The sequence below is a fragment of the Macaca mulatta genome, chromosome 11, assembly GCF_049350105.2.
Source record: "Macaca mulatta isolate MMU2019108-1 chromosome 11, T2T-MMU8v2.0, whole genome shotgun sequence".
NCBI classification, from domain to species: Eukaryota; Metazoa; Chordata; class Mammalia; order Primates; family Cercopithecidae; genus Macaca; species Macaca mulatta.
Window position 1 is genome coordinate 131357647 of NC_133416.1, and position 16103 is coordinate 131373749.

At 48.9% G+C, this 16103-nt stretch overlaps 1 protein-coding gene and 1 long non-coding RNA gene across 3 annotated transcripts in view; one reads left to right on the plus strand and one right to left on the minus strand.

Moving 5' to 3' along the window:
- DNAH10 (dynein axonemal heavy chain 10) overlaps positions 1–16103 on the plus strand; it is a 179655-nt gene that overhangs the window by 161396 nt on the left and 2156 nt on the right. For both annotated transcript variants that reach the window (XM_028830097.2, XM_077955570.1), the window contains 13 exons: positions 4294–4398; positions 4810–4964; positions 6003–6157; positions 7570–7753; positions 9304–9504; positions 10199–10408; positions 10588–10683; positions 11323–11494; positions 12275–12406; positions 12571–12782; positions 12875–13042; positions 14264–14444; positions 15535–15680. In XM_028830097.2, the coding sequence (XP_028685930.2) occupies positions 4294–4398; positions 4810–4964; positions 6003–6157; positions 7570–7753; positions 9304–9504; positions 10199–10408; positions 10588–10683; positions 11323–11494; positions 12275–12406; positions 12571–12782; positions 12875–13042; positions 14264–14444; positions 15535–15680 (2117 nt within the window). The remainder of the gene's footprint in view (positions 1–4293; positions 4399–4809; positions 4965–6002; positions 6158–7569; positions 7754–9303; positions 9505–10198; positions 10409–10587; positions 10684–11322; positions 11495–12274; positions 12407–12570; positions 12783–12874; positions 13043–14263; positions 14445–15534; positions 15681–16103) is intronic.
- On the minus strand, positions 7962–15896 carry LOC144333202 (uncharacterized). The gene is made up of 2 exons (XR_013401667.1): positions 14996–15896; positions 7962–11464 (listed from the first exon to the last, which is right to left on the minus strand). It is a non-coding gene; the product is annotated as an uncharacterized LOC144333202 (long non-coding RNA).

Sequence of the window (16103 nt, forward strand, 5' to 3'; positions counted from 1 at the left end):
CTCTCTTGCTCTGGAACGTGTCCACCAGCCCTGAAATGAAATCCCACACCCATTAGCAGTCACCCCTGGCCCCCTGCTCCTAGTCCCTGGCAGTCACCACTCTGCCTTCCGTCTGTAAGGATTTACTTGTGCTGAACACTTCATGTCAATGGCATCATAGGGTGTGTGACTTCATGACTGGCGTCTTTCATTCCACATCGTGACCTCACGGTTGATCCGTGTTGCTGCATGTGTCAGCGCTTCGTTCCTGTCTGTGGCTGAGTCACATTCCATGTATGGACAGACCACACTGTGTTTACTCACCCGTCACCTGATGGGCATTTGGGTTGTTTCGCTTTTTTGCTATTAAGGCAATGCTCCTGTGAACACTTGTGTGCAGGTTTTTGTGTGAATGTGTGTTTTTAATTCTCTTGGAGGTGCATCTAGGAAGGGAACTGCTGGATCATAGGTAATTCAATGTCTAACTTTTGAGGAACTGTCAAACTGTTTCCAAAGTGACTACAGTCTATTTCAACCCCTAAATCATTGATTTTTTAAAAACGCTTTTTGTTATGGAAAACATATACAAAAGAGAATAGTGCCATGATCGTCTGCACACCTCTCACCTGGCAATGATCAGCTCTGGATTTGTTTATATAATCCAGACAGTTCCCCGTCAACCCAGATTATGCTGAAAATTTGCTTCCTATTCAGATCACTTATCTGTAAGTATGTTAGTTTGTATCTCTAAAACAGAGGTCAGCAAACTTTTTCTGGAAAGGGTCGGATTTTAGGCTTTGAAGGCTAAGTGATTTTTGCCACAACTACTCATTTCTGCAGTTGTAGCACAAAGCAGCCATTGGACAATATGGAAGTGAATGGCCATGGCTGTGTTCCAATAAAATTTTATTAGCAAAAACAGGCAGTAGACTGGATTTGGCCCCTGGCTTGTGGTTTGCCCATCCCTGCTATAAAATAGAAGGATTCTATTTAAAAATGTAGACATAAGGCCATTATCATACCCCCAAATTAATAATTCCTGAACATCATCACATACCTAGTTTTCAAATGTTCCCATTGTCTTATATGTCATATTTGACATTAGCTTAAATCAGGACCTCATTAAGGGTCTATACGTTATAATTGGTTGTGTCACTTAATTTCTCTCTTTTCCCCGTTGCATTTATTTTTATTTTTATTTATTTATTTTTATTTATTTTTTTTTTTTGAGATGGAGTCTCGCTCTGTCGCCCAGGCTGGAGTGTAGTGGCCGGATCTCAGCTCACTGCAAGCTCCGCCTCCTGGGTTTACGCCATTCTCCTGCCTCAGCCTCCGGAGTAGCTGGCACTACAGGCGCCCGCCACCTCACCCGGCTAGTTTTTTGTATTTTTTAGTAGAGACGGGGTTTCACCGTGTTAGCTAGGATGGTCTCGATCTCCTGACCTCGTGATCCGCCCGTCTCGGCCTCCCAAAGTGCTGGGATTACAGGCTTGAGCCACCGCGCCCGGCTATTTTTATTTATTTATTTTTAGAGACAGGGTCTGGCTCTGATGCCCAGGCTGGAGTGCAGTGACACAATCACAGCCGACTGCAACCTCCACCTCCCAGGCACAAGTGATCCTCCCACTTCAGCCTCCTCAGTAGCTGGGACTACAGGTGCATGCCACCATGCCCAGATAATTTTTTAAAAATTTTTTTGTAGAGATGGTGGTCTCGCCATGTTGCCCAGGCTGGTCTTGAACTCCTGGGCTTAAGGGATCCTCCTGCCTCAGCCTCCCAAAGTGCTGGGACTAGAAGCATAAGCCACCGTGTCTGTCCCACCCCTTGCATTTATCTGTGGAAGAAACTTGCCTGATTGCTGGGTTGTTTCCCGTCGTCTGAATTTTGCGGCTCGCCTCTCTGTGTTGTGTCATTGGAGGAACTCTCAAATGCCAATACATGTAGTTCTTTTCTCACGAGACCTTAAGACTCCCCAGTGAAGAGTCTTCAGCCTTTTCCTGGAGTATGTAACCCTGGCTGCCAGTCTTCGTGGAAGCATGTGAGAAAAGAAGGCTGTCAATTTCAGCATTCATCATGAAAACTCGTGCTGAAAACCATCTTTTCAGTGTGGTTTCCCCTCAACTATGCCTGGTGTTCCCCTGTCCAGAGACCCTGCTTTATCTTTTCCAAAGTTCACTTGGGTGGGGCAGGCAGTTGCCTGGCAGCATGGAGTGAGAGGGGATCTGGGATCTGACTGCTTGTCAAACAAGCTGTCCACCCATCTTCCTGTTTTTAGCCCATATGCACCCACACTTCCAAAGGATCTGGAACTGCCAGTTCCTGAGCTTTTGATGCATTCTGTGGTTTGCATCTCAGCTTTATCTCCTCCTCATGTAAGAGTCAACTTTCTCAGCTCTGCTAAATCAATTATCACTTGTCCATCTGTCTGTAGCTTGCAGGGCTTTTTTTCTTTTTATTCTTTTTTTTTTTTTTTTTTTTAAGACAGAATGTCATTCTGTTGTCCAGGCTGGAGTGCAGGGGTGCGATCTTAGCTCACGGCAACCGCACCTGGAGTCGCTTGCAAAATTTTATTGCTATTGTCTTTTCTCCAATTTTCTGGGAGCTTATACCTTTTTAAAAAACTCACCATTAGGCCAGGCACAGTGGCTCACGCCTGTAATCCCAGCACTTTGGGTCACCAAGGTGGGCAGATCACAAGGTCAAGAGATGGAGACGATCCTGGCCAACGTGGTGAAACCCTGTCTCTACTAAAAATACAAAAATTAGCTGGGTGTGGTGGCACGTGCCTGTAGTCCTAGCTACTCGAGAGGCTGAGGCAGGAGAATGGCTTGAACCCAGGAGGCGGAGGTTGCAGTGAGCCAAGATCGTGCCACTGCACACACACAAAAAAAACAAAAAACAAAAGCAAACAAAAAGACTCACCATTTCGGTTGGTTTTTGGAAAGGAGTTGGGAGAAACTCAGAATGGCCATTTTTAAGCAGGGGCCTGTAGAGCGACCTTTAGAAAGCAGAGGCGGACAGGATGCACACTTGCATCGCTTTCCAGTCCTCTTTTGCTGAGACACTGCACTGACAGTGATATTTTCCATGCACCAGTGCTTGTTGTATTAAGTTTGTCATGCCTGCCTTAACAAAATGCCACCGACTGGGTGGCTTAAGCAACAGAAATTTATTTTCTCATAGTTTTGGAGGTCAGAAGTCCAAAATCAAGGTTTTGGTAGATTTCATTTCTCCTTAGGACGCTCCCCTTGGCTTGCAGGAGGCCGTCTTCCTGCTGTGTCTGCACAAAGTCTTTCTTCTCTGCATATGAATCCCTGGTGTCTGTGCGTGTCCAAATTTCCTTCTCTTGTAAGGACACCAGTGAGGTTGGACTGGGCCCACCCTAATGGCCTCATTTGAACTTAATCATCTCTTTAAAGGCCCAACCCCTTAAGAGATGGTCTCCAAATACCATCATATTCTGAGGTACTGGAAGCTGGGGCTTCAACATATGAAGTTTGGAGAAATATAATTTAGCCCTTAACAGTTGGGCAGAAAAGAGATTGTTTCTATAGGACTCACTTAAGTAGCCAACCCTCCTAACACATATGAAGTAGAATTCAAATTACAAATTTTGACTTACACAATTTTATTTTCCAGGAACACATATCTTCTGTTAAAAAGCAAAAAAGAAAGCTGGTATTTTGCATCCATCAATAAAGAGTCTGTTGATGGAGTATGTCCTCTGCAGTAGAGGTTGGCAAACCCCTAGCCAGCATCCAAATCTGGCCCACTGCCTGCTTTTGTAAATAAAGTTTTATTGGAACAGGACCATATCCATTAGTATACATATTGTCTATGGTTGCTTTTGCACTACAGTGGTGGAGTTGAGTGGTTATGACCATCTAGCTTCCAAAGCCAAAAATATTTACTATGTGGCCCTTTGCAGAAGGTTTGCCAACACCTCTCCTAGACTCTAATGGACATGAATGCCATGGAGTCAGGCAAACAACCTGCCTTCAGTTGAGAGGGTGGCTCTGAGCCCCAACTGTACTGCCCCTCGCTGGCTTTTCCTTTTCCCAGGACGGTGTGATTTTACCTCCTGTAGACACAGCCATTTCCGTTACATACAGGAGCATGTCACTACAGACTGGGGCATGACCTAGGAACTGAGCTTATCTTTTGTGCACTTAGATAGTCATGGACATGGGGTGCAGAGAGGGCTAAATGCAGCCATACACTTTGAGTGTTTCATTTCTCTTACATTTAAGCACAGCATGCGTACGAAACTCAGGTTTTTAAAGAAATCAATGCTTGTCTGATGTTTCCCTCCAGGGCTGTTTGAGAGGCACAAGCTACTCTTTTCTTTTAATATGACCATCAAGATAGAACAAGCAGAAGGGAGAGTCCCTCAAGAAGAATTAGATTTCTTTCTAAAAGGTAATGAATTTGCCTAGCTTCATTCCTCCCATCTCCTTGCCCACACGATACGTGTATATAAGTTTGTCCATTAAAATAGACAATCACAAAAATTCGCCTTAAAACTTGGCTCCCAACAGCACTGCATTTTTCACTATTCCAGTTGATCATTCCAGCCTCCGAAAAGGCTCTGGTTGAACTCGGAGCAGCCAGCCTCTGTCTCGGGGCCACCCTGAGGCTGGAAGCTGGATGCTACACTGAGCGCCTAGTTGGTGTCACTGGCGGTGACGAGGGCAAGCCCGGGCCATTTCCTCTTTCCAGTCTCCTTCTTGAGAAGTGGACTTTTCCCCAAAAGTGAGAGAAGTCAAAGCAGAGTTGCCTGCTTTGTGTTGGCAGCACAACGGCTGTTTGCTTCTCTTCCGTTGTGATTAGGAAACATTTCCCTGGAGAAAAGCAGAAGAAAAAAGCCCTGCACTTGGTTGTCTGACCAAGGATGGGAAGATATCATTCTTTTATCAGAAATGTTTTCAGACAGCTTTGGGCGACTTCCCGATGATGTTGAGAATAACCAGACTGTCTGGCAGGAGGTGAGCCCATGCTCCCTTTCTCCTCCTCTCCTTCCCCACATGTCAATAATCTCTAAACCTCAACTGTGGCCCAACCCCTTAAGAGAAGACACTCCTTTGAGTAACCCATTAGTGTGTAATTGATGCCCTCTAACCCCCTGATTGGAATTCTCCTTTGGCTAATTCAGCTAGTTGTATGGGAGATCCAATCATCTACCTGTCCGTCCATCCATCCATCCATCCATCCATCTATCCATCCATCCATCCATCCATCCATCCCTGTATCCATCCACCCACCTACCCACCCATCTACCCATCCATCCATTTACCCACCTAACCATTCATCTACCCATCCGCCCGCCCACCCACCTACTCATCCATCCATCCATCCATCCATTCATCCCTGTATCCATCCACCCACCTACCCACCCACCCACCCATCCATCCATTTACCCACCTACCCATTCATCTACCCATCCACCCGCCCACCTACCTACTCATCCATCCATCCATCCATTCATTCATCCCTGTATCCATCCACCCACCTACCCACCCACCCATCCATCCATCCACTTACCCACCTACCCATTCATCTACCCATCTGCCCGCCCACCCACCTACTCATCCATCCATCCATCCATTCATCCCTGTATCCATCCACCCTCCTACCCACCCAGCCACCCATCCATCCATTTACCCACCTACCCATTCATCTACCCATTCACCCACCCACCCACCCAACTACTCATCCATCCATCCACCCATGCATGCACCCACCTATCCATCTACCTACCGACCCATCCATCCCAGAAATAGTTGTTGGGCATCTACCATGTACCATGTCCCTTGATGGGCACTTAGTGAATAAGACTCAGTTTCTCCTTTCTGAATGTCATAGTCTTTGGGGGTAGAGAATGACAGATCTGACCAGGTGGCCTTCAGTTACTACACCTATAGATTCTCATCCCTTTCCAGTGGCTTTTGCCACCTTCACACACAAATGGGGACCTATGTCATTTCTGAGTTGATGCCACAATGAATATTCTTTGCTTTTCCCAGTGGTATGACCTGGATTCACTGGAGCAGTTTCCATTCCCCTTGGGTTACGATAACAACATCACCCCTTTCCAGAAATTGCTTATTTTGCGCTGTTTCCGTGTGGATCGGGTCTATCGGGCAGTGACTGACTATGTGACTGTAACAATGGGAGAGAAGTAAGTGTGTCGTTTTGTTGATTTGCCACTTTTTGTGGGGTGGGATCGCCAGCATCCTCCCACCTTGGGCTCAAAGAAAGCAGAGGCTGACCAGCTCCCGTGACAGCTGTCGCCACCCTGTCTGGACAATATTCCATAGCCAATATTCTAGAATTCTTCAATATTCTAGAACAGCGCTAGTCACAAGAAATTCAATGTGAGCCACATATGCAGTTTCAAAAGTTCTAGTAGCTCCATTAGAAAAGAAATGGGCGCAATTAATTGTAATATATTTTATTTAAATGAATATATTAAAATTATCATTTAAATGTATAATCAGTATGAACATGATTGAGACATCTTACATGCTTTTTTTGGTATTAAGTCTTCAAAATCCTGTGTGAATTCACACTTACAGCACATCTCAATTGGGGCCAGCCACATTTTAAGTGCTGAGTCGCTGCGTGTGCCTCATGGCCGTCACACTGGACAATGTTGCTCTAGCATGGGGTACAAAGCCAGGCAGAGAGCGTGGGACTGCAGCTCAGATGTGCCCTTGCAGCCAGTAGGCCATGACAGTGAGTGATGAGGCTGGGTGGAGTCCTGGTCCCTGGGCAGCTGCCCTTAGCTCCTGCTGACTGATACCATGTGCCACTGGGAACCCACAGTGGCTGGATCCTCTGACTCTGAAAGAAGCTAGGACTTCAGATTTTTACCTGAAATATCCCAGTATCTTTGTGTTGGCAATGAATTTTAAAACGCACGTCTGGGTCAGGTGCAGTGGCTCATACCTGTAATCCCAGCACTTCAGGAGGCTGATGTGGGAGGATCACTTGAGGCCAGGAGTTTGAGACCAGCCTGGGCAATATAGCGAGATACTGCCTCTAAAAAATAAAAAATAATAAAAAAAATGAGCCAGCTGTGGTGGCGCACACCTGTAGTCAAGCTACTAAGGAAGCTGAGGTGGGAGGATGGCTTGAGCCTGAGAGTTTGAGGCTGCAGTGAGCTATGATAGTACCACTGTACTCCAGCCTGGGCAACAGAGTGAAATTATATCTCTCAATTAAAAAAGAAAAAGAAAAAGAAAAAACCCACACACAAAACTCAAAATTCAAGATGTGGACCATTCAGGACACACCTGTGGAGCCTCAGGGTTTTGTGCCATGGGCACGCCCACCTGGAGGGCAAGCTGAGGTGCCCAGCTCGGCACAAACCAACTGAATCGAGCGTGCAGGGGGTACAGGAGTTCCCCATCAGGGTGGGAGATGTGCATAGAAACTAGAATCTAAAACAGGGAAGACTGCAAAGAGCTATCCCAGGGGAGGGGTCAGAAGGTTCTGGACACTGGAGGAGGCAGCACTGATCAGACAGACCAGCCCCTGGTCTGGAGCTGTCCTCCCGGGGCAGTTTTCTGACTGTGTTTCTTTCACCAGGTATGTACAGCCCCCAATGATCAGCTTTGAAGCTATTTTTGAGCAGAGCACTCCAAATTCGCCCATTGTGTTTATCCTGAGTCCTGGCTCTGACCCTGCAAGTGATCTTATGAAATTAGCAGAGCGAAGTGGTTTTGGAGGAAATCGCCTCAAATTCCTTGCAATGGGTCAAGGTCAAGAAAAGGTAATTTGTGGCTGAAAGGAACAAGCTCTACATTTAGGGGAGGTCCCTGGTGTCTGCTAAGGAGGAGCTAACCTGGATTTAAGCTGAGAGTGCCACGCCACAAGTAAGCTGGATGCATTTCCGAGCAAAGCAGCAGTAATGAAACACTGCGTAGATGACAATAATAGTTATGATTTCACAACCTTGTGTTGTGATTGTGGTGCTGTGCTTTTCTTTTTTTTTCCTTTTTCTTTTCTTTTTACTCTGTGACCCAGGCTGGAGTGCAGTGTTACGAACATAGCTCGCTGCAGCCTCGACCTCCTGACTGTTAAGTGATCATCCTGCCTCAGCCTCCCCAGTAGCAGCTGGGACTACAGGCATGCATCACCATGCCTGGCTAATGTTTTTTGTATTTTCTGTAGAGAAAAATACAAACACGTCACCATGTTGCCCTGGGTGGTCTTGAACTCCTGGACTCAAGCGATCCTCCCACTTCAGCCTCCCAAAGTGGGATCACAGGCATGAGCCACAGTGCCCAGGCTGTGCCGTCTTCAAAGCCCTTTCACACACAGTCCTTACCTTCCTTAGTCCCTGAACAGCCTCATTGCAGATCAGAATTATGATGGCCCCAATTGCATGGCCAAGGGAGTGGGTTGAGAGAGGCTGAGCCCAGGACCATTCAGGACAGAACTGTGGTGCAAATCCTCCTGTCCTTCTGAGCCAGAGAGCTTTCTTTGCTGAGGTCTTGCCTCTCTGCATCACAGTGCTCCCTGCTAGAACTTGCTATGCAAGTTCAGTACAATGTGGGACAAAGCTTGCGGGAAAAGCCTGTGCGTCAGCAAGTGTGATGGTCGCAGGCATGCATGTTGGGGTCAGAGGGAGCTGACTGCCAGTCCTGGCTTTGCTATGAACTGCAAGGCTTTGGGTAAGCCCCTCTGCTGCTGAAAGCCCCTGGGTGAGATGAGGATGGCCATACCCATGCTGGATGGCCCGGGAGGCAAGCCCTGGGCACCAGCAAGGCGGGCCAGCTCTCTCAACCACAACACTGAAAGAAGCTATTGTAACATCAGCGCTCATGTGTTTTAAGCCATTTCAGAAACCAAGGCTTGATTTGGGTGTTTAGCTTGTTTGTGCTTGAATTACATTTGGGAGGGGACATGGTGATTGTTTTCCAGGCCTAGGGCCCTGAAGATCTTACAGTGGCCAGGACAATCCCTACTTCCTGGTGGGCTTTAGCTGGTCTGTTGCAGCCCTGCTCAGGAGTCCTCCGGACAGGAGCGACTGTGTGGGAGAAGCTGGGGTTTCTAGGGCCGGGGGGCTGATGAGTGCAAAATGCTGACCCATCTTCCAGGCTGTGTGTGACCAGCTCAGTGCACCCACGGGGCCCATGGGGTTTCTAAAAGATGGTTTATTTGAAGGCTCCTCCTGTAGCTCCTGGATCCTTGGCTTGCTTTTGGCTGCTGCTGGAGCTGGCCATCACCTTTCTGTGGGGTGGAGTGGGTCTCTGGAGAGCACGGGGTTGGGTTTGGATGCCAACTCCCCCCTCTCCTCCTCCCTCTCCCCTGGCGCAGGTGGCCCTGCAGCTGCTGGAGACTGCGGTGGCTCGCGGGCAGTGGCTGATGCTGCAGAACTGCCACCTCCTGGTCAAGTGGCTGAAAGATCTGGAGAAGTCCTTGGAGAGGATCACCAAGCCCCACCCAGACTTCCGCCTGTGGCTCACCACGGACCCCACCAAGGGCTTCCCCATTGGGATTCTGCAGAAGTCCCTAAAGGTCTGGCTTCAGGATGGACACCAACATGCCCAGCACCCAGCTTCCCAGACCACCACCATATTGCTGTGGGGCCAGGGTGTGCATGTGTCTGTGTAGAAATAAACCTCAGGCTGCAGTTGAAACCTCGCGGTTGAAACCCTTCTCATCCCATTTCTCTCTCTCTTTAGAGGGGGCTGCTGTCCTAGGTGGTGTTTGTGACTCCCAGGCCTATCTCTACCAATTCTGCATGTGTCCCTAACAGTTTCTAGGCTGCTTTTCATAAACTTCATGCCCCCACCGCCACCCCCCCCCACCACCCCATAGCCTGCAGTTCTCTAGTGCTGACTGCAGAAGTTTCAGGTGGTTTACATGCCCCATTTAATTTATTCTCCAGCAAATTCTTTTGGAAAGGTTTTGTCATTCCCCGTCTCTCTCTCTCTGGGGAGGTGGAGGGAAGACTTGACTTTCATTCTACAGTAAAGGATCTCATGGTTCAGAGGAAGGTCAAAGACCCTTGATCCTTGACCCTGAGAGCTAAAACATCTAGTCCTTTAACTTCTTAGCCTGGGCCCTGGACAAGAGACTTTAGCTATCGGAGGTCTCAGACAGATGGCTCTGCAGAGAGGAAGGAAAGCGCAGTGCCTGCACTGTGCACACTCTTCCAAGCTTGTGGGCCTGCGGTCTCCATCACTGTGCGTTTTCTTCTCTTCTGAAGGTTGTCACTGAGCCGCCCAATGGGCTGAAACTCAACATGAGGGCAACTTACTTCAAGATCTCTCACGAAATGCTGGACCAGTGCCCGCACCCTGCCTTCAAGCCGCTGGTCTACGTGCTAGCATTCTTTCATGCTGTGGTGCAGGAGAGAAGGAAGTTTGGGAAGATTGGCTGGAACGTGTACTATGACTTCAATGAGTCTGACTTCCAGGTGACAGTGGCTGCTTCTCCTTGGAAATCGCTTCCTTAGGTGGCTGCTTCCTCCCCGACTTTCCTCTGAGTTCAACCACAGCAGGGTTGCGCCGTTCCCAGCAGCCTTTTCAGAAAAGTGTCAGAATGTGAACAGCTTGGTGGGTTTCATTGTAACTGAGTGTGTTCTCTTCTTTTAAGGTCTGCATGGAAATTCTGAACACGTACTTAACGAAAGCCTTCCAGCAACGGGACCCGAGGATCCCGTGGGGCAGCCTCAAGTACCTAATTGGAGAGGTAGGGGTGACCGGGGATCCTTCTGCAGGTGCCTCTAGGGCTACAGAGCTGTGACCTTGTGCCCCTATTTTCCTCTGAGCCCTCAGAGCCAGCCTCTTCTGCCCCTGTTCCCCTTGGGTCTCTGTGACATTCTCTCTGCTCTCACCCAGTTGTTATTTGTCCTAAGTGAGCTCTATTCACACAGAGGTTCCCTGAGCTGGATCCATGGCTGGGGATCCCGGCTAGGCATCCTCCAGCCCCTTGCTTCCACTGTCGCTGTGTACAGAGCTCACAGGAAGCTTCCCCGGTGGTCTGCACACGGCTCAAGCAGTGACATCAATTCCAAAGACAGCAGCAGCTGCTGGCTTCTTTGGCTGTTTGTTTGATGTGTTTGGGGAACTTTACTTGCTGCACAGGAGCTACCAACACTTCCCGAGGGCTTCTTATTGCTTTGGGCCCTATCCCTTGGGAAGCCAGCAAAGCCCCAGATCAATTGTGTGAACAGTGGCCCAAAAGGCTATGCAAGTCAACAGGTTTGAGCCTTGCAGCAGCCAGGCTGTAGGCGTCTCTTGACCCTGGGCGCGCCTCTGGCCCCGGGCCCCCAGGGTGCACACAGTAGGTTCTGAGCTCGTGGCTGGCTCTCAGGCCCTCTAATTTCAGGTCATGTATGGAGGACGGGCCATCGACAGCTTTGATCGCCGCATCCTGACCATCTACATGGATGAGTACCTGGGGGACTTCATTTTTGATACTTTCCAGCCATTCCACTTCTTCCGGAACAAGGAAGTGGACTACAAAATCCCTGTTGGTGATGAAAAGGAGAAATTTGTTGGTGAGATTTCTCAGACATGAAAAGATTTTCAAGGCTTTTGCTAAGGGAGACCATACATTTCAACTGGCTCCTCTCCTGGTGGGGCTCCTTGGCTGGTCAGGTGTGGTCTGTTAAGCCTGTTAGGTGGCTTGGCAGACAATTCCTGGCTGCAGAGCTGATAGAGTTCAGATTTCCCATCCTGCAATGATGGTAAATAAATCAGGGTCCACCTGGAAGGGCAGAGTGGCCACAGTGAAGCTCACTGAGACTTTTTCAGAAAAGATGAATATACGGCTGGACTGGGTGCGGTAGTGTAGAATTTTTATATTAAAAACGTCATTGGCTAGTTATGGTGACTCGCACCTGTAATCCCTTCTTTGGAAGGCCAAGAAGGGCAGATCGCTTGAGCCGAGAAGTTCAAGACCAGCCTGGGCCACCAAGCAAGATCCCATCTCTACAAAAAAATAAAAAATCAAAACAAAAACAAAAACAAAAAATTAAACAAAAAACAATAAAAAAATTAGTCGAGTGTGGTAGTGAACACCTGTAGTACCAGCTACTTGGGAGGCTGAGATGGGAGAAATGCTTGAGCCCAGGAGGTCGAGGCTGTAGTGATCAATGCACGTCAGTGCACTCCAGCCTGGGTGACTGAGTAAGACCCTGTCTCCAAAAAAAAAAAAAAAAAAGTCACCCTCTAAACAGTAGAAATTAGTCTTGCATGTCTGGGGACTTTGAGGCTGTGGGCCCTGAGAAAGCACAGGTGGCTGGACAGTGCCACCTCCGTTGTTCTCTTGATTGCAGAAGCCATTGAGGCCCTCCCGCTTGCCAACACGCCAGAAGTGTTTGGTCTCCACTCCAATGCTGAGATTGGCTATTACACACAGGCGGCTCGAGACATGTGGGCTCACCTGCTGGAGCTGCAGCCTCAGACAGGTAAAGTCTTACTCCGGAGGACTTCATTAGTTTGAGTGGGGTTTTACGATTGCTTCTTGTAGCTCTCCCACATTGCTGATGCCTTTCCCAGAACCGGAAGGCTCAGGAGGCTCCAGTTCTACACATGGATGCCTTGCTTTCTCTGAAATGTGTCCTGGTTTTAGGGGAATCCAGCAGTGGCATCAGCCGCGATGATTATATTGGCCAAGTGGCCAAAGACATAGAAAACAAGATGCCCAAAGTCTTTGACTTGGACCAAGTGAGGAAGCGCCTTGGAACAGGAATCTCCCCCACTTCGGTGGTGCTCCTGCAGGAGCTGGAACGCTTCAACAAGCTTGTGGTCCGGATGACCAAGTCTCTGGCTGAACTTCAAAGGGTGAGCCCGTCTCTCATGCGTAGATTACTGCCTAGACATGTGGCACCTGGGGTTCTGATCGAGTCTTGCCGATTGCTCTTGATTCTAAATAGGCCTTAGCTGGAGAAGTTGGAATGAGCAATGAGTTAGACGATGTGGCCAGGTCTCTTTTTATCGGGCAGATCCCTAATATCTGGAGAAGGCTTGCTCCTGACACCTTAAAGTCCCTTGGAAACTGGATGGTCTACTTCCTGCGGCGGTTCAGCCAGTACATGTTGTGGGTAAGAGGCGCGTTACTACCTCCTCTCTGTCTGCAGATTCAAGTGTCAACCTAGACTCCCTCAAACCACCTCCCAAGCCCCTCTTTCCATGTCCCAGCAGTAACCTCTGTTAGAGTTTACTGGGTGCTCTGGAAATGGTCTGAGATTCTTACAAGCATATCTGTATCTTCCGTTTTTCCTTTTCTTTTTTCTTTTGAAGACTCTGAAGCATACTATGCATACCCGATTATTTTATCTAAGCGTATATCTTGGCACTTGTTCCATATTAGTACACAGAAAGCAAGCTCATTCTTTTTTAGAGTATGCCATTGTACAAATGTTCCATATCCTTTCTCTTCCTTCTGTATCCTGAAAATATGGTAACTGTCTACATTTAGGTGGTTACCATATATATATATATTTTGCTAATACGAATAACATTCTGGCGCACATGTCTATGAATATGCATAGGGGTGTATTCCACGGATAAATTCTGACAGTGGAAGAGTTGGATCAAAGAGCGTGTGCATTTTAAATTTTGATAGCTCTTGTTGGCTGGTTCTTAGAAAGGCTGAAACCACAGTGTATGAGCTTCTTTCCTCACCCCTCTGCAACACTGTGTTCTTAACATTTTGGATCCCTGTCTCCCTGATAGGTGAAAATAAGATCTCATTGTTTTGCTTTGCATTTCTTTAATTATGGTGAGCCTGAGTGTATTTCGCATGCTTTACAGATATTTCGTGTTGGCTTTTTCTGTGAATTGTCCTTTTGTATCTGGATTTCATTTTTAGTAAGGTCTCCATCGTTTCACTGATGGTTAAGAGCTCTTTGCAAATCAAAGAAATTAGCCCTTGGTCTGTATTTCTCCCAGCTTGTCATAAGTCTTGACTTTGCTTACATTATTTTTTTCCGCAGAAAAGCTTTACATTTTTACGTAGTCAAACCTATAAGGCTTTTCTTTGTTATCCTGGGCTTTGTATTTCCTACACCATGATATGAAAGCATTCACTGGGGATGTGGCCCAGTACTTTTGTGGTTTTATTTTTATATCTAAATCTTTGATCTACCTGGACTGTGGCAGTCCAGATTGTTTTTCTCAAATGGGTGGCCAGTTGTGCCAACGCCATCTTTTGCCACTCAGGTGAAATACGTCTTTTATCATAAACTAACTTCCAGGCCAGCTTTGACCTGGCATTGGATGGCAGCCCCAGGCTCCCAGCACTTGCCCTGTCTTCTCTCCAGGTCACCGAGGGTGAGCCCAGCGTGATGTGGCTCTCGGGGCTGCACATCCCTGAGTCCTACCTCACGGCGCTGGTGCAGGCCACCTGCCGGAAGAACGGCTGGCCGCTGGACCGCTCCACCTTGTTCACACAAGTGACCAAGTTCCAGGACGCAGATGAAGTGAATGAGAGGGCGGGACAAGGTACCGTCAGCTCATCGGGATCCACAGCCTCTCACTTAGGACTTCTCTCCCTGAGCCGCCTCCAAGTCAAAGGGAATGGCATAGCGTGGGCCTCGATGGGCCAGGCCATGTTTGAAAGGCAGCCTGCCAAAAATATTTCCTGTCTGTGCACTGCCCATGTCGTAACACCTCTGAGGGTGGATACAGAAGTTTCTCTTCCACTTTCTCCGTTGAGACCTGGGGTCTATGGCAGGGGAGACCTGAACCATGTTTACTCTGCTAGCTCATGGGAAGTGGGCTCCTAGGGCAGAATTAGCTCTTGCAAAAACCATCAGGTGGCTTTCCTGTAACCCCTGACGGGGCCAGGGGCATGGGAGCCACAGAGCAGTATGGACTAACTTGGTTGGAACTCTTTGATTATGCCATAACTTCAGGTCCTTTAGACAATGGTTACTGACTCTGTAAACGAGAACTGGAAACTGCTGTTTCCCTGGGGCCATGTTGTCTTAAGAGTTCATTTAACTGCAAGGAACAAAAGCTCTTTTGAGATGGCTTAAGGAGTGGGGACTTACAGGAAAGCTGTAGGGACTCTGCGGCTCTCAGTGGCGGGGAGCTGGCGGTGTCTGGGCTGCCACTCTCTCTGGGGCCACAGGCGTGTGCTCCTGTCTTCTCCCCTTTCTATGTCTGCTGGGTCCTCCTCCCCGGGGGCCGCTTTCTCTGTGACGCTTCTACTTCCTGCTCCCCAGCCACTTCGGCTCCCAGGGTAGCCGGGGTTGCCATGGTGCCCATTCTGACTCTGGGGCCATGCATCTTCCTAGCCTGGGGGCCCAGGGTGGTCTAAGTCTGTCAACCTTGATGCCTCATTCCTGGGGGAGAGGCCACCGCCCCGCACCCACTTCTCTGGGCCCTGGGGGAGGGCCACGGGGTGTCCTGTCTGAGCCGTTCCTCCACAGAGGGAAGGTGGGCAGGACAGAAGCGCTGGAGAAGGGCCTGGGCTGTCCCCAGGGCGCTGGGGAGGAGGCCAACCAGTGGCTTGTGTGTGTTGCTGTGTGCGCCTGATGGCAGGCTGTGGATGCTCCGGTTGTGTCCAGTCTCTTCCTTTTGTCTCTAGGGTGCTTTGTCTCAGGACTGTACCTGGAGGGTGCTGACTGGGATATGGAAAAAGGATGTCTTATCAAGAGCAAACCCAAGGTGCTGGTTGTGGACCTGCCAATCCTGAAGATCATCCCCATTGAAGCCCATCGCCTCAAGCTGCAGGTGAAGGTCCCAGCCCCTCCTCTCTGACACTAGAGCCCTTCCTCTTCTGACTGTAGTTATGGCTGAGGTGGTTTCCAATAGTCCTGCTTTTTAAAACAGGGGTGCCTAAGCTTTACGGGCTGGGGAGAGTCTTGGAGCCGTGATAAAAGCTCTGGATAGCCGCTTCCCGGGAAAGGCGCGGCTGCACACGTGTGGACGCCGATCCTTCCAGAGGTGTCAGGCTCAAGTTGTGATCCTGTGGTCAAGACTAACCAAGGGGAGACTCCCTCCCTTGCAAAATGCTGCAGACGTTGCCTGAGCCATAAAGTGGTTCCCTCTGGTGTGGACAGCAGATGCCTTCTGCTCTGCCTGGGCCAGGACCCACTTTTAACCAGTGTCAGTGTGAAGCCAGGTCCCTGTGAAGCTGGCAGAGGGCGGCCCTGC